Below are 26,761 nucleotides of genomic sequence, written 5' to 3'. Positions count from 1 at the left end.
AACACTACATTTATACATCACATTTTTTACAATCTGACAGATCAGGTCATGAACCATTTTATTCTAGACAAAACAACCCTCTGTTTTCTCTTAATAGGCTGCTAGCTTTGGCTTGCTATTTTAATTGGAATACTCATATACCATGAGTACAATGGATTATTTTTATAGCTGATTTGAGCTGGATGCTGTCCTTTTCCAAATTTGGTACAGGGGTTGTGTTAGCCTCATAGCTGATACTCTTTATATCTTAAAGACTTAGATTTTATCTGTAAGTTACTCTAGAGGAATTATATGGTGTAGCTCTTTAATTAGTTTTTTCTTGGTTCTTACTATATTCAGGAAACTACTACTTTTCCTGGATTTCAGACATACTAAAAAAAATTGCATATAAACATATACTGTGAGATGCTGAATGCAAACAGACATTTCCTACATCTTAACAAATCAAAGTTGTATATATATACACACACATATACGTTTAAGAAAATAATGCTTTTTCTATAATTTCACATACACTATAAAAAGCTTAATATAAACATTTTCTCATCTTACTAAATTAAAGTGGAATAAACGTGTATATATAAGAAAATATTTTTTTCCAGGACTCGGATATATAAAGTTGAATATAAACTTACAACAGATAGGCATGGAATTTCTTAGTTCACACCTGTCCGGGCACAGGGCAGTTCTGAATTGTTTCATCATCTCAATAATGTCAAAGACACAAGTTATTCCTGTGCCAATCTCAGTTTCTCGCCTCCCCTGGTTGCAAAATGGCCATAATTCCAGGTATCACACAGACACAGAAACATGCATCCTGTATATAGGAAGACCATTTCCTCCTATTTTGTTAGTAAAGAATATTTAACTGAAGCTCACCTGCAGACTTTTTGCTTAGATCTTCTATGGCCGGGACTGTTACACACATGCCCAGCTGCAAAGCAATTAGGAGGGCAGGCATCTGGCATTTAGACTTAGGTGGGCAGCAGGCAATACTGGCAAAGGGAGAATGGTTAATACCAATGGACAGGCAACCAACAGTGTCGGCCACAATATTGGCTTATTTCTTCACCTCCTTCATTTCTGTAGTTACATATCCTTTCTCACTTATGACGCTTGAGTTTTTTCTTTCTAGGGTGCAATCTTTTTCACTTCAAAAAGTTTAAGGTGTTTTTTTGGGCTTTGTACTTATTTTGTTAGAGCACCTCAACATACTAGAGTTGGATGCTTATTCATTCACGCTCTCGTTCCTCTGATCAACAAATGTTTACTGGGAACCTACCAGGAATAGGCAGTGCACTAAGAATAAGGAAGTGAGAATGAATCCTCGCTTTGAATTGTCCCTGTTTTCTACATATATTGAAAGAAGTTAAATTCCCTCAGAGTAAAGCTTTGGTTGCGTCCTACAAATTTTAACATGAAGTTGTCTCTTTGTCATTCATTTGAATGACAGTCTGCCTAATGATAATTTGCCTTGATTTCCTTTTTTAAAAAAAATTTATTTATTTATGTATTTCTATTTTTGGCTGCGTTGGGTCTTTGTTGCTGCGCGTGGGCTAAGCGGCAAGCAGGGGCTACTCTTCGTTGCAGTGCCCGGGCTTCTCATTGGGTGGCTTCTCTTGTTGCAGAGCACGGGCTCTAGGCACACAGGCTTCAGTAGTTGTGGCACTCGGGCTCAGTAGTTGTAGCTCACGGGCTCTAGAGCACAGGCTCAGTAGTTGTGGCACATGGGCTTAGTTGCTCGGCAGTATGTGGGATCTTCCCAGAGCAGGGCTCAAACCCGTGTCCCCTGCATCGGCAGGCGGATTCTTAACCACTGAGTCACCAGGGAAGCCCTGCTTTGATTTCCTTTTTAATGTAAAAATTATTTATACAAGTATCTTAAATTTCCTTGTGGAGAAATGGATTTTGGCTGAGCCTTTATTTTCTAATTCACTAAAAGAGAGGCCAGAGATCATGGCATATGTCTCTTGTTTTTTGGAAGGTCTTAAAAAAAATTATCTAAGTCTTCCCTCTGACCTCACAGCACCCCACTTTTATTCTACTGGGGTTCTTTACATCATGAATCCCCTAATGGGGGAAAGGGCAACCTATGAAAAGCTTCAGTTTTAAAATTTTTCTGCAGAAGGAACTATCTAACATTCCATGAAGAAAGATGATGTAAGATGTTCATATAGTCACTGCACACATAAGGCCTTCCTCTCATATGATCTCTAATACACAATTAGGAAAACAAAATTAAGAATAAAGCCCCTCTTATTTAACACACTTTCAATATGCGCCAGACACTATTCTAAGGGATACAATATACACAATGCTACTAAGAAATATGGTGCTAATATTACTAATTGATAAATGAGAGAATTTGGTTAAGTTATTAGCCCTATAAGAAATGAGTAATAATGGTGAAGCCAAGTAAACAGTAAATATTGGTTAAATCCTTTCCCACTCTGATTCAGTTCAGATTAATTTTAGAGAATGAGCTTGCAAACATTTAACAGGAGTTGAATGGAATGGAAGAATCTGCTGCATTTTTAACAATGTAGCCTTCCTCTAGTACGAATTATCAGATGAATAATTAGTTAGCTAAAGCAAATTGGTGCTCCATATAAATATTTATATTGTGACTCCTGATTTCCCATAAGGGCTAATGACCCTTGATGTTGAGAAAAGTTAGAATGATTAATGTTTCTAACACTGCTTTCTTAATAAGCCTTCCCACTTTCCTTATATTCATGGAGTTTTTCACTTTTTCACCAATTGATTGAACTCTGATGTCTAATAAATTCTGAAACACAAATACACCCCTCCCAATTCATAACATTTATAAGGTTTTTTATCAGTAACAAATGTCAAATTCTGGACTGCCTCACATCCACAGTATGAACTCTGATATTAAGTTGTTATCCTTAAATGCTTTCCCACATTCCTTACAATTACAGGGGTTTTTGTTTGTGTTTTACTAGTATGAATTTCCAGGTGTCAATTAAATTCCAAGCTTCTCACATGTTTTCATTCACTCCTCTGTCCTGTATGAATTCTTTGATGTTGACTAAGGTGTGAGCCACGAATAAAGGCTTTCCCACATTCCTTACATTCATAGGGTTTCTCACCAGTATGAATCTTCTGGTGTCGACTAAGTTCTGAGCCACGACCAAAGGCCTTCCCACATTCCTTACACTCATAGGGTTTTTCACCACTATGACTCCTCTTGTGATGAGTAAGTTCTGACCTTCGAATAAAAGCCTTCCCACATTCCTTACATTTATGGGGTCTCTCACCAGTGTGAACTTTTTGATGTCGGATAAGTTCTGTGCTACAAGTAAAGGCCATTTCACATTCCCGACATTTATAAGGTTTCTCACCCGTGTGAGCTCTCTGATGTCTGGTAAGTTCTGAGCCACGACGAAAAGACTTCCCACATTGCTTACATTTATATGGTTTCTCACCAGTATGAACACTCTGATGTCGGACAAGATGTGAATCAGAGATAAAAGCTTTCCCACATTCCTTACATTTATGAGGTTTCTCACCAGTATGAATTCTTTGATGTAGATTCAGTTGTGAGGCACAACTATAGACCTTCCCACATTCCTTACATTCATAGCGTCTTTCACCAGTATGAATTATCTGATGAAGACTAAGTTGTGTGTCATAACGAAAAGCTTTCCCACATTCCTTACACTTATGGGGTTTCTCACCAGTATGGATTCTCTGATGTCGAAGAAGGTGTGAGGGACGGGTAAAGGCTTTCCCGCACTCCTTACATTCATAGTATTTCTCATCAGTATGAATTCTCTGATGTAAATTAAGTTGTGAGGTAGATGGAAATGCCTTTCCACACTCTGTACATTTATAGGGTTTCTCACCTATATGAATCCTTTGATGTTTACTAAGTTGCGAGTTAGAATGAAAGGCTTTCCCACATTCCTTACATTTATGAGGTTTCTCAGCAGTATTAATGCTCTGAGATTTAGTAATCTGAGCGTCACGAATAAAGGCACATTTCTTATTTTCATCACTTTTTTTGCTTTCATGAATTCTCTGATGCTTATTCAAGTCTGACCTACTATTAAAGCCTTTCCCACATTCTCCACATTTAGAGCCTTTTTCCTTATTATGACTTCTTTCATGTTGACTATGGTGTGATTGGTACCTGAAAGTCTTACATTCCTTGGATTCACAGGATTTTGCTCCAGTATGAGTTGTCTGAGGTGTTCTATGATCTGTGCGCTGAATGGAAGTAGATCTTTCTTCAGAGGTTATTATGGCTTGTCTGAAACGTCCTTCTTGTAGCCTCTCCAAGTGGCATCTGATTTCTCTGTTACTTCTGACCCTAGTGCACTCAAGGGTAGAGCTTGTAAGTCTTTTTGTTATCTCTGGTTGCAATGATTGAACTTCATAACTGTCCTCCTTTAGCATCTTGGTTTCTCTTCTAGACTCCCAGTCTGTAAGATAACAAAGAAAATAGTGGGTATTTTCATGTTGCAGGAGAGCAAAGTTCTCAGGTAGAAATGACAAACTAAAAATAGTGAATAATATAAACTGCTCTTAACACTGCATTGCAACTTGAAAAAAAGGGTGGGGGGGAATAAGAACAGAGAAAATGAGGGGAGCTTGTGAAGGAAGTGATTTTTCGCCTCTGGTTAAGAATCAGAATCAGCTGGCGAACTTGTTAAAAATATAATGTCCAGGACCCAACCAACTAAATGAGAATCTAAAGGAGTAGGACATTATCTAACAGCAAGTCCTCTCATCTCTAGCCTCAAATATATCCAGGTTTTGACTACTTCTGCTAGTATTTCTAGTAGTGATCACCTTGTCCAAAGCCATCCCTCACCAAGATTAACAAAACACTATCCTGGAGTATCTCCCTACTTCCTCCTTACATTCCACACACAACACAGTGGCTAGACTGTTCTTGTTAAAATAAGCTAGATCATGCCATTCTTCTGCTCAAAATTCTCCACTGTATTTCCCTCTCATGCAGAGTAAAAGTCAAAATCCTCCTGTGATCTACAGGGCCTTCCCTGAACTTGTCCTGCACTACCTCATTCTAACCTCACTGCCTAACTCCTCCCCTTAGCTGACTCTGTTCCAGCTCCCTGACCAACTGGATGTTCAAACTTGCCAAGCACACCTCTCCTTCAGAATCTCTGCCTGCAAATATCTTCCCTAAGATATCAATATGGCTCTTTCAATTACTTCATTCCGACCTCTATGCAAACGCAGACTTAAAGAGAGCACTATTTTCTTTTTTTGGCCATGCCCCACGGCATCTCACTTCCCCAACCAGGGATTGAACCCGGGCCCTGGCAATGAAAGCACCGAGTCCTAACCACTGGGCCACCTGGGGATTCCCCAAGAGACCACGCTTTACAAAACAGGACCCTTATCACACTACTTACTGCACTTTTCTGCAGTACACATGTCATTTAATCTATTTCTCCAACATTATTATGAAAACTTTCAAACATAAAGAAAAATGAAAAGAATCAGACAGGGAACCCCCATATTCCCACTAGCTAGATTCTACAATAAACATTTGGCTCTACTTGCGTTTTCACACATCTATCTACCCCTCCATCCATCAATCCATCTTGCAGACATTAGTATACTTCACCTCAAAACTCAACAGATTATACTTTAACTTGTTTACTTCTCTACTGTCTGCTCACCCTTCACTGTACCTATAAGAGTAAATACTCAATGACTGTTTGGCGAATGAATGGCCATTTTTTTTTTTTTTTTTTAATCTCCCTCACTGATTGAGGCAACTCAAAGTGTGGCACTCACTGTTTAAATACAGTGCCTTTCCCACTGCACTTAAAAAAAAATACAAAATTCCCTACCAGACCTGCAAAATTCTATAGTATCTGGCCCCTGCTTCCCTATTCACCTTCATTTTGAGGTGCTCTCACCTTGACTCACCATGAGCTCACTATACTGGCATCCATTTGACTCCCATATCATGCCAATTACCTTCTCATCTTAGACCCTTTCAGGAAATGTTTCATCTTTCATGAATGTTTTGTGTTCCAGGATCTCTCCATGGCCAGCTTCTCTCATTCTAAATATCTTAATTTTCTGTCATGTATCCTGTTCTTTGCCCTCGATCTTTTTCTCAGTTCTGGAATTACATATTTGTTCATCAGTTTATCTACTGGTATAATTTCTCCCTAAGTGGCCTAGAACTAACATAATACTTATTTTATGCTCCATGATATAACCAACCCCAGCATACAGTTCAATTAATGTTAAATAAACTAATCAGTAGATTAAGCGTTTTCAGATGGAAATAAAGAGAAATATGCTAAAGATAATGAGATTAGGAGAGTGACTTGAGATTCACTTATCACTCCATGCTTCCAATTATTTAACAGGTGATAGAGGTGTCTTCCTGCCTCTGATTCCTTCCCAGCTTCAATATGCTCTCCCTACATCACTTCCGATGCATATGGCAGTTAACGCAGAAGCAAGCCTGTCATTAGAGCAAATCTGTTCATGTGCCTACACCAGTGTCCTAGAATATTGACAGTTTTACACAACAATAAAAATCTATGTAATCTTACTCAATAACAGCCCAATCAAAAAATAGGCAGAAGACCTAAATAGACATACAGATGGCCAACAAGTACATGAAAAGATGCTCAACATTGCTAATTATTAGAGAAATGCAAATCAAAACTACAATGAGGTACCACCTCATACTGGTCAGAATGGCCATCATCAAAAAGTCTTCAAATCACAAATGCTGGAGAGGGTGTGGAAAAAAGGGAACCCTCCTACCCTGTTGGTGGGAATGTAAATTGGTGCAGCCACTATAGAAAACGGTATGGAGCTTCCTCAAAAAACTAAAAATAGACTTGTCATATGATCCAGAAATCCCACTCCTGGGCATATATCTGGAGAAAACAATACTTCGGAAAGATACATGTACCCCAATGTTCACTGCATTAGGTGAGTTCCATTACTCACCTGGGCACCATTCTTTTGTCTCCTTGCTGTTAACCATCCAAGGTTCCTTCCCCTGCTCCAATAAGGAGATCACATCTGGCTTAGAATCAGAAAATCCTGTTCAAGAAAGAAAAAAAGGACCAAGTTATATTGTGGGTGTCCCAGAATTAAAATCAGTCCATGATTATCAGCTAAGAGGACTAAGTAAATTAAGGGTCAGAGGAAAGGCTGAAGAAGATAAAGTCCGATGGAGCAGCCAATTTCTAACTTCACAAGGCACAAAAAGCATTCTCTGGTAAGCAAGAATCATTAATTCAGTCAAGCACTTGGGAGGCACTCACAAGAAATTTATAACAATAAACATAAAAATTCCAGAAGGTCAATTCTGAATTTTGGAGAGCAGGTAAACTTACCCAGTGAGATCAGGGTATTATAATTCTCCAACATCACATCTCGGTACAAATCCTTTTGAGCAGAGTGCAAGCACTCCCACTCCTTTTGAGAGAAGTAAATGGCCACATCTTTGAACTTCAAGTCCTGAAACCACAGATAAAAATATACAGAAATTAACGGGCAAAATCTTTACAATAAAATAGAAGAAATTTTGAGAAAGCAATTCAATAGGGGAACACCGTTGGGAAAACAGGATGTGCTGGACCTTTCAATATGAGTAAGTCAACAGCTCAATATCAAAAACAAACAACCCAATCAAAAAATGGGCAGAAGACCTAAATAGACATTTCTCCAAAGAAGACATACAGATGGTCAAAAGGCACATGAAAAGATGCTCAACATCGCTAATTATTAGAAAAATGCAAATCAAAACTACAATGAGGTATCATCACCTCACACCGGTCACAATGGCCATCATCAAAAAGTCTACAAAGAATAAATGCTGGATAGGGTGTGGAGAAAAGGGAACCCTCCTACACTGTTGGTGGGAATGTAAATTGATACAGCCACTATGGAAAAGCATGGAGGTTCCTTAAAAAACTAAAAACAGAGCTACCATATGATCCTGCAAGCCCCTCCTGGGCATATATCCAGAGACAACCATAATTCGAAAAGATACATGCACCCCAGTGTTAACTGCAGCACTACTGACAATAGCCAAGACATGGAAGCAACCTAAATGTCCATCTACAGATAAATGGATAAAGACGATATGGTACATTTATACAATGGAATATTACTCAGCCATAAAAAAAGAATGAAATAATGCCATTTGTAGCAACATGGATGGACCTAGAGATTATCATACTAAGTGAAGTAAGCCAGACAGAGAAAGACAAATATCATATGATATTGCTTATATGTGGAATCTAAAAAAAAAAGATACAGGCTTCCCTGGTGGCGCAGTGGTTAAGAATCCACCTGCCAACGCAGGGGACACGGGTTCGAGCCCTGGGCTGGGAAGATCCCACATGCTGCAGAGCAACTAAGCCCGTGCGCTACAACTACTGAGCCTGCGCTCTAGAGCCTGCGAGCCACAACTACTGAGCCCACATGCTGCAACTACTGAAGGCTGCACACCTAGAACCCGTGCTCTGCAACAAGAGAAGCCACTGCAATGAGAAGCCCGCGCACTGCAACGAAGAGTAGCCCCCACTCACTGCAAGTAGAGAAAGCCCACACGCAGCAAGAAAGACCCAATGCAGCCAAAGATAAATAAAAATAAAATAAATAAGTTTATATAAATAAATAAATAAATAAATAAATTTTTTAAAAGATACAAATGAACTTATATACAAAACAGAAATAGACCCACAGATATAGAAAACAAATTTATGGTTACTAAAGGGGAAATGTGGGCGGGGGAGAGATAAATTAGGAGTTTGGGATTAACATATATATACCACTCTTTATAAAATAGATAATAAGTACCTACTGTATAGAACAGAGAACTATACTCAATATTTTGTAATAACCTATAAGGGAAAAGAATCTGAAAACAATATATGTATAACTGAATCACTTTGCTGTACACCTGAAACCAACACAACGTTGTATCAATAAATTGATTATACTTCTATTAGAAAAAAAAAAAAGAAAACATGGATAGGTCAGTGTGGAAACAAGGATGATCACAGCACACGTTCTTGGTGCACACATCATTCTTTTTTCTTTTTTTTAATTGAGGTACAGTTGATGTACAAATTATATGTTTCACGTATATATCAGTGATTCACAATTTTTAAAAGTTATATTACATTTATAGTTATTATAAAATATTGGTTACATTCCTTGTGTTGTACAAATCATTCTTAAACATGCTTGCTACTACAGATATAACCGCTTGGCATTATCCTCTTCCATTATCCACCCAGGCCTGGGAATAAACAAAGTCCAGATAATTGGTGTCTTCCAATTAAATGAAACTGTATGTACATGTACATAGCACATCCTATGTTCAGCACATAACACTGTGACCATCTCCTTCCATTCTCACATTTTAAAAACTTGTTTAAAAGTCTGAAGAATTCAGAAATTCCCTGGCGGTCCAGTGGTTGGGACTCAGCGCTCTCACTGCCAAGGGCCTGGGTTCAATCTCTAATCGGGGAACTAAGATCCCACAAGCCACGCGGAACGGCAAAAAAAAAAAGTCTGAAGAATTCAAAGATATCTTTAAAAATCTCTCTTATGATTTGGATATAACTTATGTGATTTAATTTCTTAAAAACTCAGGCTCATATTTAATCCTAGCTGTTTTCCATGTCACTATAAATAGACATCATTTTCATTGGCTGTATGATGCCCCATCTTATGTATTCAATGTTCTTATTTTGCAGCACTAGCTTAGACAAGTTCTCTTGCGGTTACAAGAGTCGTTACTTCTCAATAATTTATGCATCTGGTTACATTGTTCCTGTTACAATAAGTTGTCCCTAACTATACTCTCCTTGTTCCAGAACTACCAGGACTGATGGAGTAAGATCCAGACTCACATTGATGTGACCCAAGATAAGTATACACCACACAAGTTCAAAATGGACCCACGGACTCCTTGGAATATCACATAACTTCATATACTGAATCTATCATATCTCCTATCATATTCCCAGTCAAAAAGAATCTCAAAGCTAAAGATATGGGCAAACACTGAGAGTGCAACAAGTCAGTGTCAATTACCTTCTTGTTTATCTGGAAAACCCAAGTTTTCCATGCAACATGGAATCTCACTTAATGACTCACCTCCACTTCAACAAAGCACAGCTCTAACAAGGGAGGTACAAAATTTTCAGCAAGGGTTGATTTTCCCATTCCATCAGTACTCCTGGTGGAAGGATAAGCACTCATGGAATGCTAAGGGGTTTTCTGAATAAATAGCTAAACATCTGTTGGAGAACAGAGAGACACTTATGGGACAGCAGCCTTTGGTAGCATCACTCATTGGAATAGGAAGAAGTGGGGAACAAGTCCCTTGGAAAGGCTCAGGGAGGCAGGCAGTTTCAGGAAAAAGAAATCCACTGTTCAAATCTTCCAGAATAAAAAATGCTTTCAATGAAGGAGAGAAGAAACATCAATTCATATAAACAATGGCTTTTAGGGTTGCAAAACCAGATCATTTATATCCTGGGCTCATCTAAGAGAAAAGCAAGCTTAAAAAGGCAAAGGAAGAAGAAGCAAGAGCAGCCCTGAGTTACCAGACTGACCTCAGAGTTCCCAAAGGACTGAAAATGAATTTTCCTCTCTCCTCCTCTGTTCCTATCTTCCTGCTTTTGGCAACCCAGTGAGTACACACACACACACAGAGTCTCTTTCTCTTTCTTGATTTGAAGGAGAATAACAAACCTTTGCTTTCCCTGAATCCCAGGGAATCCAACTGTCCATAATGTATTCAGAAGAAATAACCTTCCCACTGTCAGGAGCTCATCTGAGCCCAGAAGTGCCTGCTCTAACCTGCCCTGGGTTGACCCTTGTTCTACCTGAAAGACACTGAGCTCCTCAGCCATGGAGGCATCTCAACGACATGACGGCACCCTCAGGCCCAGGAGCACAGGATATTTAGGAAGGCCCAGCCCTGGACGGTTTCTGCGACAGAGGTCTCCAGCCTCCTCCAGGCCTAAGACTCAGGTACCTCCTTGGCTTTGTTCCCATAACCCAGAACTAGGGCCCTTAGAACCCAAACTGGAACCTCTTTCCACAAAGACCCTATCCAGAATCACCAGTACTGAGCCAGTACATGAAACCGTAATTCTCAGAATCCTTGTGGCCAAGTACATTCTGGTTCCCAACCAAGATCACCCATGGCTTTCCTGCCTGACATTATTCCTTCTCACCCCACCCTCAGCCTTCCTGTTGATAGGCAGTGTTCACTGCATCTCAAGCACAATTATTGCGCATTAAGCACTTTAAGTTCCTGGTGCCTTGTATGTATTAATCCTCAGGAGAGGCCTATGAATCTTAACTCAAAGGAAACTTTAGGTTAGAGAAGTGAAGTCATTTACTCAAATCTGCAGTAAGCAATGGCATTGCTGGGCTTTAGATCTAGATTTCTCCAATTCTATAGCTGAATGCCTTCCACTTCTGACTCTTGCAGATGCAGTCAGGGATTTCCTGATCCTTTGCAAGAACCCTGAGCTGGACTCTGCACTTAGGGAAGCAGAAAATGCTTGGTCTGCTCTGTCTGTCACTGCTGAGCACAGCACTCTATGAGGGAAAATCAAAGGTAGAAGTGAAAGGAGGAAAGAAGCAGTTCTGCAAACAAAATTCCTTTATCCAAAAATTTCAACCAAAATCCCCCATGACTCTGGCTCTGTGTGGGCACTGGGGACATGATGAGTCTGACCCAGCACTTGTCCTTAAAAAGCTCAGAATCAGGGAGAAAAACAGAAAAATAGAGACAATCACCGGACATCAAGCTCTGTGGGGGACTGGTTACCACGACCAAATCGCCAGCTGAAAAACAATGTAGTGAGTATTAAAAAGATTTTAACGGAATGTAATGATGAACTGGCAAAGACGGAAAATAATCCCGAGAGGCTAAAACTAAGTCAAAATGGGAACCAAGAGGAGTGTGCTGAGCCACTGATGCTTATTTTACCAGAGAACCTCTGCTGAGCCCAGATGACCATAAGCTTTGATATTCATGACCTTAAAGGGTAGGGAGATAGGAGATCAAGCCTACAGCTGGCCCAGATGGGAGTCCAATTGGTTCTGCACTGCAAAGACCTGGGACCTCTAGGACCAGGCCCTCAGAGTAAGGGAAAAGTAGAAGCAGCACTCCCATTCTCAGGGGCTACAAGGAAAACTGCCTGACTTGAACTCTGGCTGCTGGTGGAAGGAAAATATTCTCCCCTGAGGAACTGTAACCACAAATTAGCTCTCACACAGGTCTCAGCTCACATTCCTATTACTAAAGTGAATCTAAAAAACCTACCATCTATGTATGAATCTACTTTAACGTGGTTCTGGTTTGGCAGTGCTCCTGGAAGAAGCAAGCCCAGATGTGTCCTACAAGAACAACCTTCATCCAGACCTCAAGAATCCATGGGTAGAATTCCAAGGAAAATGACCAAAGAGTCAAAAATAATAAAACAACACAACACTGTGAATGAACTAAATGCCACCGTACTGTACACTTTAAAATGATTAATTGTATGTTATGTGAATTTCACCTAAATAAAAAATTAAATAAAAATGAAACATGCAAAGAGGCATAATTCCATGATCCAAGAGTCAGGAAAATCAATTGTTTCAACTTTCATTATATTTGAAAATTTCCATAATAAAATGTTGGAGGGAAAATATCACACCTGCAAAAATTTACATATTACGCAGATAACGCAGGTATATGTTTTTTAGAAAGGGGGTAAGGTATTAAGAAACAAAACTCCACGAAAATAACAGGTAGATTTAAAAGAAAAAAATTAAAACTTCTAGAATAAAAAACATAATACCTAAAATTAAATCATACAATGGCTGGAATAAATATCTCTGAAGAGAAAAATTACTGGACTGAAATATTTAAAAAGAAATTACACAGAATGCTATCAAAGACAATGTGGGAAAGTATTAAGAGGTTAAGAAGATAAAGTAAGAAGGTTTAACATATCTAATTAGAGTTCTAGAAGAAAAAAGCAGAAAGGACTGAAAGAGGTAGTAATTGAAGACATAATGGCTAAGAAATTTTCACAACTGGCAAAAGAAAGCATTATTCAGAAGCCAAATGAGTCTCAAACAATAAATAAAAAGAAATCCAGGGCAATTATATCAAAACTGCAGAGCATTAAAAACATAGACTATGTTAAAAGTAATTTGATATTAAAGACAGATTGTCTACAAAAGAATAACAGTCTGATTGACAGATGTCTATTCAACAGCAACAATGTAAATCAGAGATGACAGAATAAAAATTCTCTCTCACAAGTGAGGACAAATAAAAACATTTTCAAAAAACCAAAAGAACAGAAATTCATTAATGTATGTACTTCCAACTAAAGGAAAGTGTTCCCAGATAGAGGGTTTGAGATGTAAGAATGGTGAATGGTGCCATTCTTTAAAATGGCAAAAATGTGGATAAACTAAGCTAACATTCAATATATAAAATAATAAAAATGTTTTATGGACTAAAAAAAAAAAACAATGAAAGAAAAATACCTGACTACAATATAAGTTGTTTGATCAGCTGGAATATCTAGTTCCTTATACTATCCAGCAAGAGCATAAAGATGTTCTTTAGTTTCAGACACTGGTAAGAAAGTATGTTAAAATGTCTAAGGTAAGCAATAAATAAACAAACATAGTTTATAACTTTCAAACTCACAGAAGGGAAAATGGAATGAGATAATAAAATACAGAAAAGGTAGAATAAAAAGCACAAACTAAGTCAACAAAGATACTTTCAATTATGTCGGTAATTACAACCACTGTATAGACTAAATGCTCTCATTAAAAGATAAAGTTGGTCAAAAACCAAAGCCCAGTTATATGCTGTTTACAAGAGACACATCCAAAACATAAACATCCAGAAAGACTGGAAGTAAAAGGCTAGTAGATAACGTGTACACACCTAACAAATAATAAATATATATAGTACATACACATACACACAAAACAAAAAGGAACAGAATTATGACAGATAAACCCTCATCATTATGGGAGATTTAACATACCTCTCAAAATAACTGATAGATAACACAGATAAAAAGTCAGTAAAAATAGAGAACATTTAAATAATAAAACTAGTGAGCTTGATTTATTGGCCACATAGAGAAAAATGCACCCAACTCAAATAATAATCATCTCAATCATAACTGGAAGATTCTGAAAAACTGACCACACTGGACCTTAAGACAAGACACAAACATTTTTCATGAATACATACTAATAAAAAGATGCACCTTAATAGGATTGCCTATGGGGGGGGAGGGGTAAATGGAATGGAAGAGAAGTAAATAAATCATCAGAACAAGAGAACAACCTTGCCCGGACCAACAACAATGTGCCATGAAGTGAAGATTATGATTAACACTGCACTCAAAGCCTCCCCCCACCATCCTACCAAGGGAAAAAGAAAAAAGAAGAGAAGGGAACACTATGACATATTTTATGAGGCTAGACCAGAAGTCAGCAAACTTTTTCTATAAAGGGACAGAAAGTAGATATTTTATTTTTAAAATTTTATTTATTTATTTATTTATTTTTTGCTGCATTGGGTCTTCGTTGCTGCACGCGGGCTTCTCACTGCGGTGGCTTCTCTTGTTGTGGAGCACGGGCTCTAGGCACGCGGGCTTCAGTAGTTGTTGCATGTGGGCTCAGTAGTTGTGGCTCGTGGGGTCTAGAGCACAGGCTCAGTAGTTGTGGTACACGGGCTTAGTTGCTCCGCAGCATGTGGGATCTTCCCGGACCAAGGCTCAAACCCATGTCCCCTGCATTGGCAGGCAGATTCTTAACCAGTGCGCCACCAGGGAAGCCCAAGTAAATATTTTAAAGTCTGTGGGTCATTACCATCTCTTGCAACTACTCTACTCTCACAGGGGCATGGAAGTAGCCGTAGACATTACATGAATGAATGGGTGCAGCTATGTTCTAATAAAGCCTTATTTATGGACATTGAAATCTAAATTATATCATTTTCATATGTCATAAAATATTATTATTCTTTTAATTTTTTTTCTAACTATTTAAAAATGTAGAAAACATTCTTGGCTTACAGGCCAGGGCCACAGTTTGCTGAATCCTGGACTAGAGTAACCTTGACAACATAACTTGCATAAAGATTTTATGAAGAATGGAAATTATAGGCCAATCTTACACATGCTACAGATGTAAAAATTCTAAATAAATTATTAGCAAACTGAATTCAGCAATATGAAAAAGAATCATAACACATCATGGCCAAGTTAGGTTTTTCCTGGTGTAACAAGGTATAAATGATTTTAGAAATCAATTAAAGTTACTAAGCACACATTAGCAAATTAAAAGAGAAAATCCATAAGATCACCTCAAGAGATGTAGAAAGACGTTTCAAAGAGTTCAATATTCATTCGTGATTAAAAATTCAGAGCAAATTAGGAATAAAAAGTAATGTCTCTAACCTGATAAAGGACATCTTGAAAAAAATCAAAAATCCAAGAGAAAGCATCATAAATACAAGTGAAACATCAAAGGAATTCTCTCTAAAACTGGGACTAAGAAAAGGTGCCCAAATTCTCACCAGTCAATACTGTTCTGGGAGATGGAACCAGTGTGATAAGACAAGAATTAGCACCAAATAAACACTGAAAAAAGGAAAACATCAATATTTACAGATAACACAATTATTTACACACAAAAAGTGTCCTTATTTATCAATGATATGATTATCTAAGTTAGATGACCCCAAATCCGAAAGAACCTACAAGATATTACAATAAATGAGTTCAGCAAGTTGGATGGATATAAAATCATTATCTAAAAATCAATTTCATGTCTGTATACAAGAAACAATGAGAAAATTAGTCTAAAAATTAATACCATTTACAAAAAACACAAAATATAAAAATACCTAGGAATAAAATTAACAAAAGACGTGTAAGACTCCAATTAAAAAACTTTACTGGAAACCATTATACAAAACTGAAATCAGCAGAGTTATACCACATAGAGTGAGAGGGAAACTCAATACTGTAAAAATGTCAACATTCCACAAAACGATCTAAGATTCAATGCTGTATGAATTGATATCCCAACTGGTAACTTGATCAGCCAATTCTAAAATTTATATGGAGAATCCAAAGGCCAGGAACAGCTAAGCCACTCTTTGAGGACAAGACTATGATGGTAGAGGAACATGACTTACCAAATATCAAATATTATTACCAAGCTGTTTTAATTAAGACAATGTGGTTTTGGTGGAGGGATAGACAAATAGGCCAGTAGGGAAAAACAAACAGACCAGTGGATTAGAAAGGACAGAATAGACCAAAGCGCATATATTGAGATAGATATATATATATATATGAACTTAATTTATGACAGAATTGCCACTGAAGTACAGAGAGGAAAGGATGATTGTGGAGTAAGAAATTTGGCCTCCAAAGTGAGATTCTTGCCTTTGTCTAGCTAATAGGAAAACCTCTAAACACTTGGAATTCCCCAAGTGACAGGAGTGTCTTTGTTATTTATGGTGGGCCCCCAAGACCACATATGTTAGTTTATGCTAACGAAACTACGCAGGGTAGGGGCTGGCCATGCCAGAAAGATCAACCATGTCATCAGAACCTTGGGGCTTTGGGTTATGTGATATCAGCTTGACTTCCAGGCAAGTAGGGAAGGGAGATGCTGGAGATTGCATTTAACCAAGTGAAAATGATTCAATCTTGCCTATGCAATGAAGCCTCAATAAAAACTCTAGACACTGAGCTCAGGTGAGCTTCCCTGCATGTTATCACATATCAATATTGGGAAGGTAAACTTCAAGTTTGGAACCCTCCCCGATTCTATCCTATGCATCTTTTCCCTTGGCTAATTTTGTTGTTGTTGTTGTTCTATCGGTCCAGTAAGACTGCAAGTTTTTTTTTTAATTGAAGTATAGTTGATGTACAATATTATATGTTACAGGTGTACAATATAGTGATCCCTTGGCTAATTTTAATGTATCCTTTCCCTGTAATAAATGTGACCATGAATATAATAGCTTTCAGTGAGTTCTGTGGGTCTTTCCAATAAATTGTTGAACCTGAGGATGGTTGTGAGAATTTCTAAATTTATAGCCAGCTGGTCTGAAGTGAGGGTGGCCCTGGGGCCTTCAAACTTGCAGCTGGCGTCTGAAGTGAGAGCAGGCAGTCTTACAGGGTTTATTCCCTTCGGCTGTGCAGTTTGCCTAAACCTTTGCAATGGCCTTTTCCATAAATGATGCTGGGATGTTAGTTATCCAAATGGAAAAAGTAAAATTGGACCCTTGCCATACACCATGGTAAAAATCAACCCCAAGTGAATTAAAAGCTTAAACACAAAAGGCAAAACAAAACCATTTATAGAAAACATTATGGGAGAATATCTTTACTCTTAGGAGAAAAGAGATTTCTTAAACAAGACATACATAAATTAGTTAAGGAAAACAGTGTTAAATTTGATGGCATTAAAATTGAGAATTTCTACTATCTAAAGGTTAGAAGTTAAGACAAAAAATGAGAGAAAGCATGTACAGCACATATGACTGACAATCCACAATATTTAAGGAATGCCTACAAAGCATTAAAGGGGACGAAAAACTGGAAATATAAAACTCAATAGAAAAATTAGAAAATGAGATGAAATGGTACTTCAGAGAAGAGAAAGCATGGAAGGGGGCTCAACTTCATTTAAAACCAAGATACGCACATTTAAATTCAGAATAACATAGCAATTCACGCCCACCAAATGGGTAAAAATTGAAGTCTGACAGTACCAAGTATTTGGTGAGGATATGAAGTAACAGGATTTACTACTGGGTATAAACACTAGAACAACTGGGCAATGTCTAGTAAGATTAAAGATGCACATACGCTATGACCCAACAATTCCATTTCCAGTTATATACCTAGAGAAATTCTTGTGCATGATACCAAGAGACAAATTCAAGGATGTTCATAGGAATAATGACTGTAATATGAAAGAAAAAAATATATATTTATGCAGTGGATGGCTATACAGTAGGATAAATTCACAATGTGAATGAATCTCATGAATATACGTTGAGAGACAAGTAATGAAGTTGCAGAAGATTCTAAACAGTTTGATTTTATTTATATCAAATTTTAAAATGACAATAAACACATATGATTGAAACTGTAAAGAAAAGCAAGGGAAAGAAAAACATAAAATTCAGAATAACAGTTACCTCTGAGGGGCAGAAAAGGGAATTGGATTGGGATGATTCACAGCACACATGGGGTTTTTAACAATGCTTAATGTTCTACTTCTTAAATATGGGTGTTCAGTCATTCACCACACCATAAACATTTTTTACTATTCAATATTTAATAAAAGTAGTCTTTAAATGAGAGTTACAATACAGTGTGATAAGAACAGATGCAACACAGGGGAATGTAGCCACTCAGAGGCAGCAAGCATAATCAGGAAAGTGAAGTAGGCTTCACAGAACCCCGAGAAAGTGGCGGTGAGGGATAAGCGCCCCTCTTGTGCTTCTTGTGCCACGGAGGCCAGAGATAGCACTGTGCATTCTGAGAACAGCTAAAGTCAAGTCAGAGAGGGAGCAGAGCAATGAGACTGAAAACAAGTATCAGCTCACGAGACCTTTAGAGGTTCTCACAGGTCAGAGATTTTTTTTTTTTTTTTGCCGTGCCATGTGGCTTGTGGGATCTTAGTTCCCCAAGCAGGGATTGAACCTGCGCCCTGGGCAGTGAAAGTGTGGAGTCCTAACCACTGGACCACCAGGGAATTCCCTCACAGGTCAGGGATTTTAAGCAGGATACATGAGCTCCGATTACAAGTAGAAGAAACTTCCTATGGGAAATGAGGTACAGTGACTGACTTAGGTTGAGGGCAATGTGGAGAATTTCATGTAACATGTAGAAGATTAACTGGGGCCCTGAAAAGGAACAGAACTCCAACAAACAAAAACAGACCAAGCAGCATTCCAAGCAGAGTGAACGTGGTAAGTTGTAGGTAGAGAGGGAGACTAATTGAATCCTGTGTGTCTGAGGAGCAGACAGTTCACTGGGGTAACTGGTGAGGGATTCTGGGCAAGGAGTAGATAGAAGCGATGCTGAAGAAGTCCAAAGGGATCAGAACAGAAAGGTCTTGGGTGATGGTCACCTCTGCCAGGACTAAACATACAATCTTTACTCACCACTTTAGTCCAATACTAGGATTGGTGCTCTAGTAAATATAGAATGTGCTTTTTAGTAAATAAACAATGAATGTGAAAGAGCTAGAGCTTTATCCTGAAAGTAACAGGGATTCACTGAATAAAGGAAGTGGCATAACTGGACTATTTTATTTTGGAGTAATAACCTAGAGCCAGGGAGTACAATTAGGTCAATGTACCACCCACTTCCACAAAAGTCTCGTCTGGCACACAGACAGTGGAGTGAGGTCGCAGGGCATGAGACCAAGGAGCAGGAAAGGGACAGATGCAAAGGGATCTGCTGCCGCACTGAATGTTGGGGAGATCAGGAAGTAGGAGTTGGGGACCTCCCGGTTGCTGGTGTAAGTGCACATTCAGGTGAATTTCCATTACCAGCATATTCCCCAAACCCTGTAGACTACATTATACAGAAGAACTTATGAGGAAGCCATGGTCTGAGAGCTAATAAATGACGGAAATGGGGTAAGACTCTACCCTTTTATGCAGTGCAGAGCCTCTTATTAATACAGCGAAAGTACAATGATCACTCTGAGGAGAGGGGGAAACAGAGGGAGAAATGGACAGTCGAAGGTTGAAGGGCAAAGGGGAGCTAGACTTTCTTCCTCACCAAAATGTGCTGAGAATTGATGGGGAGAATGTGGTCCTCTTCTGAGAATCTTAGGAAGGGTCCGGCCAGAATGGAAATTGGAAGACAAACTCAATAAGTTCTCACAGGATTCAGAAAAGTCAAAGAGAAAGGAAGAAACAGATTCATCCAGAAAAGAAAGAATATTTCTTTAGTCTTTAGGGTGAAAAGAATCCTTGAAAAGCAAGTGGACAGAATTAATAAAGGAAGACCTACACTCAGACACATCCAGGAAAAAAACCCCAAATTTCACATACTACAAATAGCATGCCATTCTTTAAAATCAACTAGGAATTTTACAGCCAACATTCTCTAGTTATATCTCAAACCAGATACCTTAAGGATTAAATTGTTTAGACAAAAGTACTTTAGAAAAATGAGTGACTTTCTATTTTTGTAGAGAAGACCTTCTGGCATGACATAAAGAAAACATTTTTTGAAAACTCTGAATCTTAAAAACACACAAAAGATAGATTAACTGTGAAAAAATATTTCGAAAACAACCTATAAATGACAAAGAGAAAATATGCTTAACGTATAAACTGACAACTGGGCAGAAGAAATCAGTAGGCAATTTAGAAATCCCAACTGTATCATTTATTAACTGTAATTTTGGACCAAGTAACTTAACAGAATCTATTTTCTCATCTGTCAACTTAGAATAATAATATATTTCATAAAATCTGAGATGCCACTGACTGTAAAGCCACCATTACTTCATATACCACGAAAGAAAAAAAATGTAATCGATGAAACTATAACTTACAGGGAATTGAAAAACCCATCCTGATTTCAGAGAAGTTAAAATGTGGGGGAAAAAGTATCACTGAATTAATGAAATACAGTCATACCTGACTCATAGGGTTGTTATGTGGATTCAACAAGGTAACACATACCAAGAACTTCAAACTAGAAGTGGCTCAAAGTAAACACCCAATAAGTTAGTTGCTTCTATTAGTAATGTGATCCCATTCAGTAAACAAAATTACATACCCACACATATGTGCAGACAAAATAATTTTAAAACATTAATAGTGATTAACCTCTAGGTGGTGGGACCATGGGCCATAAACTTTAATAACTTCCTCAAATTTTGAAATTTTTGCAAAAATCTTATATTACTTTAATAGTTAGAAAGAGAGCAATTAGGTTATTTCTATTTGGGGGGGGATATCTAAATCTGAAGGGGGCAGGCAGGCATTCCAAGCTGTTAGAAATTTGGAAGCAAATAGGCTACTGCATGTGACTCTGGAGGGGACAACAAAGAAATTAGTGAGACTTAACTAAACTTATTCTGTTCTTCAACTTCCCTGCCAAACCATGGAGGCACATCCTGTCAAGACTGTTATAGCACTGAACAAAATCCAGGGAAATGGAAAATCCAGATCAGATAAGACAATGTATGCAAGGCAGACAGCCCAGGTTTAGGTTCCTGGCTGGTTTAGGAGGAAACCATCTCTTCCCCTTTCTCCAGATCACTACTGTAAATCTCTTGGCTAGAATCCTGAAATAGGATAGTGTCCTGAAAACAGAGAAGCCCTTTCCAAGAAGAAAATTGCAAATACAACTTACCTCCGCCATGACTTTTGATGCCCAGCAGCTCTTTTCTCCTCCTCTTCTGGATTCTTAGAGAAGGAAAAAGGTAGAAAATGGTTAAGAAACTAAGAGGCAGCAGTTCCTTCCTGGAGCTCAGAGGAGGCCAAGTCAGCACAAATCCCTACCCCACCCCAGGCACTGAGAGGGAGCCCCAAACTAAAGAAGCCTGCAACCCCACCACCCTCTCTCATCATCAAAAAGAAGAGCAGGCGACCTTAGGGGCCCAGATGGGAGTTCTGGGAAAGACTCCCAGACTGTGGCCTCTTTCCTCTATAAGAGCCTGACTTTGGGTATTTTCAGACCCCAGTACCTTACACTGAGCCCAGATCTGTGGCTCCAAGAAACATCCTAGTTGGATTCACCTGTTAAGAGTCCCACATGCCTGAACTTTAGGCTGGGGGCACCTGCCTGGGCCTTGGTGGTCACACGGTGAAAGAACAGAGGAGTGGAAGTAGGAGGGGGGGTCCCAGCCCAAAGCTCTAGAAACCCCCCCGACACCACCATAAACAGCCCCAGGAGAACGCCATTCACTGCGCTGGAGAGCGAGCGGCTGCAGCTGTGCCAGTTCTTGGGCTAGAGAGTGCAATGGGAGCGCAATCCCGGCCTGAGGTAGACGCCCGGAACCCACTCACCCGCGGAACCCACTCAGCGCCGACCAAAAATGTACAAAGAGGGCGCCATTCCCAGCTCCAAAGGGCAGAGTCTGCGACGTGGCCACATTGGGCGCGCGCACACAAGAGCCACAGAGAGTCCCGCTTTGATAGGGTACCCACCACGGGCCCGCGAGGCACTGGTTGCCGAGCACCGGACGTCTGGCGCACAAACCAACACCAGGGAGTATCTCACGGACTTTCCCCAGGCAGGAGGCCACACAGCTGCGATACCCATGACCTCCAGACATCCCCAGCCCGCCCCCGCGCCAGCCTGAAGCCACACCCACCCGTGATGGCGCGCGGCCCATACCTCCCACCCCCGAGTGTCGACAAGCGGCCTGGAGAGAACCACCCTCCCCGTCGTCCTTTATTTTCCAAGCGCGGGCACGCAGCTTGGACATGCCCGACGGCCACCCATATTTAAAACTCCCGACAGACCCCAGCCCTGCCACGAGCCTCCTCACCGTCCACTCTTCCGGGGTCCTCTCACTCCAGTCTGATTGAATCCGCCCCAAACCAGTGAGCGAGGCAACCTGGAATGCCCCGATCCTTTGCGCTCGAACTCCCGGCAACTCACACCGGTCAGCCAACTTCGGCCGAATCCGCAAACACCGCGGAGCCCTCGGGGAAATGTAGTCCAGAGGGGGGAAAAAATCCAACTAGAGCCTGAACCGGCACAACAGTCTTCTCCGCCCCAAGTCGCGTCGTATTCCAAGCTTCAGTGAAGCCCAGTCCTGACCGCCCAGCCGCACGCGAGCATCCTCCGAGAACCTGGGCAAACCCACAGGTCGAGGTAGCAATAGGTGGCTGCGGAGGGGTAAGAAAGGGTTGTGGCCCGTAGAGGCTTCTGGGAAATGTGGCCCACAGGCGGGGAAAGGGGGTGCTCAAGTTTCCGCTGAGAATTCATTCCCAAGTCCCGGGCGCCGCCGGGAAGTGCAGTCCTCACTCCGAAACGCCAGAACGCTGCAGCCTGAAGTCCCGGCTTTTCAGCATGATTTGGGCGGGGCCCCAGGGACGCCCGGTAGGGGCTGGGCCCACCCTGGAGGCGTCTGGGAAATGTAGTACCAGCCTAGCGTGTTGGGGACGTGGCGGGGGAGAGTCTGAAGGGGAGCAGTAGAGTTCAGGGTGGGGGAGTCTGAGAAGGGCCTGGGGAGGTTCAGGAAGGACAACCCTGAGTCCGGAATGGAACCAATACTAAACTCTGTATACTATGTAATACTGTTTTCAAACATTTTATAAGTACATAAATATAGATAAAAAGACACTTAGGTAATAAGATCGCTGGAAAGTCACACTAACATTTGTTAACAGTAGTTAATTTCTAGGATGTGTGAGTTTTTTCTTTTTACTTTAAGAGTATCACCTTATATTTTGGCCATTTTCATGTCCTTCTTATAAAACATTACTTATTAAATTTTGTTAAATATAAAATGAATAACTATTGTGGATGCAAATAATCAATAAACCATCTACAATAAGGAATAGAAGAGTTTTATTCCAGCTGCGCTGAGGACTATAGTGGGGGATATAGCCTCTCAGTAGTTCTGAGAAACTGCTCCAGAGAAGCATGGCTTTCAGCATAGTTTTATATCTTGTCAGAACAAAGAACATACATCAAACATGACATGGGTACATTCCTTCAAGCTTTCAAAAGAGACAGATTAGCACGTACACAGTGAGTCAGTATAGGCTTGGTGTCTGGGAAAGGAACCTTATCTTTAAAGGAGAACTGGCATGGGCTTATAGGAAGGGAGGCATTTATCCTTATCTTCAAAGTGGACATTCTTTACTTCTGGATCATGCATTTTTTTCTTTAATGGTTAAAGCAGATGTGTAATGTATGATAAACAGGACACAAGGCTGTTCCAGGAACATAGAGTTCAGGCCAAATTATGTATAAACCAGAATGATTTCCCCATATCTCAATATATGAAAATTCCTTCTATCAGTATATATTCTGAAAATGATGAACTAGAAAGCAAAAAAGTGGGCTGGATTTTTAAAAATTCACAATTTGGTTCTAAAAGATAAATGAAACACAATATCAATAAACAATAACAAAACAAAACAAAAAATTAAAACAAAAACATTAGGAGTGTGGAAGGTTAAACCATAGACATAATGTTCAAAATAATTTTGAGGCTATGTGCAACTTTATAACCACAGTAGAGGTAACTGTAGATTTTCTAGTAAAATTTAAATTACTAATTTCTACTAAGAAGTAGAAAACCTGAACAGAACACTAGCTATAATGAAATTTAAATATATCTTAAAATATGTACTATTAAAAAGGTACCAGATGGTTATAATTGAGTTTCAGCTAATTTTTGAACTAATAACGATTGTTCAGCTTATTCAGATCCTAGGAAAAGAAGGAATGCTCTCTAATTAACTTTGTTTAACTAGCATAAAACCTGATAACGACAGGCCAAAAGAAATGTATTAATCAGTTTCATTTGTGTTAAAAGATATACTGAGACACAGAATTTTTTAAGCTTACTTGCGCATACATCAATTTGAATCAGGCAGCATCAAGTCGAAAGTGGTCAGGAGCACTCAACAAATAGGAGCTAGTGGAGAGGTTTTTACAGAGAAGACCCCAAAGCAAAGCAAGGAAGTTATTTGATTGGCTATACCTTAAGCAGTCGTCTTATTTGGGAAAGCTGAGTTGGCTGTTTGTGATTGGTTGTCCCTAAGGTTTATTCTCTCCGATTTGAGTGCACTGACTCTGGGTTAGGTTTTGGTTTGCTTACATAGGCTGCCAAGGCATTAGAGTCACCTCAGTCTAATAGCCTCCTTCTTTAATTACTTTAACATTTGTGATTATAGATGCAAAAATTCCAAATAAAAGGCTGATTTCAATAATGTAGTATAAAATTTGTACAATTAATTATGTCAAAAGTTTTCCTAATGTTGAAAGAACAACAAAATGACAAAACGTATTGCATGAACAAATTAAAGGAGAAAAAATTATATATATAAACACACATATATATATATCAAATGATGCCAATAAGATAATGTGGTAGACAGAATAATGCCCCTTCTCCCATAAGATGTCTAAGTCCTAAGCTTCAGAACTTGTGAATGACTATGTTATGTTACATAGCAAAAGAGACTTTGCAGATATGCTTAAATTAAGGACCTTTCGAGATAAGAAGATTATCCTGGATCATCTGAGTAGCCCCAAAGTAATCACACAGTTCTTTATAAGAGGAAGGCAGGAGGGTCAGAGTCAGAAAGGAGAAGTGAGGAAAGAAGGGGAGGTTAGAATGATGTGCTCTGAAGAGGGAATAAGGGGCCATGAACCAAGGAGTACAGGTGATTCTAGAAGCTGGAAAAGGCAAGAGAAAATATGCTCCCCTTGGGACTTTTCTTGCAGTCCAGTGGTTAAGACTCCGCGCTTCCACTGTAGGGGGCCGTGGGTTCGATCTCTGGTTGGGGAACTAAGATCCCACAAGCTGCACAGCCAAAAAAATAAAAAATAAAAATAAAAAAAAAGCTCCCCTACAGCCTTTAGAAGGAATGTTGCTCTGCCAACACCTTGATTTTAGCCCATAAGATCATTTTCAGTCTTCTAACCTCTGTCTGGGTGAGTAAATCTTCCTTCAGAGCAGGAGGAGGAATGGAATGACCTATCAATTCATCAGAAAGCCAAGTCCTTCTGCCTCACTTCCTGAGATACTTCACCTCCCCCCCACCCCTTGGCCCAACCAGGATATTCTGCCTTCCTTCTCCAGAAACTTCTTTTACAGAAACAAATTGGAGAACTGGCTCCCTAGTTCTCCTGTTCCAGTGGGGCCTTTGGGTACATCCTTAAGCATCTCAGTGCCCTCCCACATTTATTTCTCTCACACGGTACAGCGGAATCACCCAACAGGCACATTTTCTTCAATTTTTTATTTTGAAATTTTTCAAATCTCTGGAAGCATTCAAAGAATAGTACAAAGTACTCTTATACATGCCTAGCCCCTGCATTCATCAGTTGTTAACAACTTGCCACTTTTGATAAACTTTCTTTCCCATTTGAAAATAAATTCAAGTATCATGATGCTTCACTACTAAATACGTCTGCACATATCTCTTAAAAACAAGGACATTTACTTACCACACACCACTAAACACAGTGTCTTACACATATATCACCACATACCGCAAAAAACACTCAATTGTTTTGATACCACAAAAAACACTCACACTCACATCAGTAAACACAGTAGCACATCCCATGTATCTCTAACCACAATACCATGATCAGAACCAAGGAAATTAATAATTCCACAATTCACTTGCAATTTCCCCCAAATGTCCCCAAAATGTCTTGTACAGGTTTTTCTTTAATCAGGACACAATGTTTATGCATTACATTTGAGGTTATGTATCTTTAGTCTCTTTTAATCTAGAACAGTCCCTCCACCTTTTTGTTTTCTTTAAACATTGATTTTTTTTTAAAAAAGGGACTTCCCTGGAGGTCCAGTGGTTAAGACTCTGCACTTCTCTGCAAGGGGCGCGGGTTCAATCGCTGGTTGGGGAACTAAGATCCCACATGCTGCGTGGTGTCACCAAAAAAACTAAAAAATAAGATTCTAGCTTAGTTATTCTACAGAATGTCTTACATTCTAGGTTTATCTGGTT

General features: G+C 39.4%; 2 protein-coding genes across 3 annotated transcripts in view; one reads left to right on the top strand and one right to left on the bottom strand.

Annotated features, from left to right (window-relative positions):
• LOC118884834 (zinc finger protein 14 homolog) overlaps positions 1–12,535 on the top strand; it is a 66,245-nt gene extending 53,710 nt beyond the window's left edge. The window contains exon 7 of the mRNA XM_036832876.1: positions 9,867–12,535. The gene's annotated coding sequence lies outside the window, so the exon portion shown is untranslated. The remainder of the gene's footprint in view (positions 1–9,866) is intronic.
• On the bottom strand, positions 1,805–23,051 carry LOC118884830 (zinc finger protein 568-like). 2 transcript variants are annotated; one of them, XM_036832860.1, is made up of 5 exons: positions 22,591–23,051; positions 21,450–21,502; positions 7,371–7,494; positions 6,979–7,074; positions 1,805–4,448 (listed from the first exon to the last, which is right to left on the bottom strand). In XM_036832860.1, the coding sequence occupies exons 2-5, from the start codon at positions 21,456–21,458 to the stop codon at positions 3,013–3,015; spliced, it is 1,665 nt and encodes a 554-aa protein (XP_036688755.1). In that variant the 5' UTR covers positions 21,459–21,502; positions 22,591–23,051; the 3' UTR covers positions 1,805–3,012. The 2 variants fall into 2 exon arrangements, with proteins under 2 accessions (XP_036688755.1, XP_036688756.1); XM_036832861.1 differs by lacking the exon at positions 22,591–23,051 and adding an exon at positions 22,247–22,347.
• Positions 23,052–26,761: the final 3,710 nt, after the last annotated feature.

The sequence above is a fragment of the Balaenoptera musculus genome, chromosome 19 (genome assembly GCF_009873245.2).
Source record: "Balaenoptera musculus isolate JJ_BM4_2016_0621 chromosome 19, mBalMus1.pri.v3, whole genome shotgun sequence".
Classification (NCBI taxonomy): Eukaryota; Metazoa; Chordata; class Mammalia; order Artiodactyla; family Balaenopteridae; genus Balaenoptera; species Balaenoptera musculus.
Note: the sequence above shows the minus strand (reverse complement) of the source record. Positions and strands in the feature narration are given on the sequence as shown.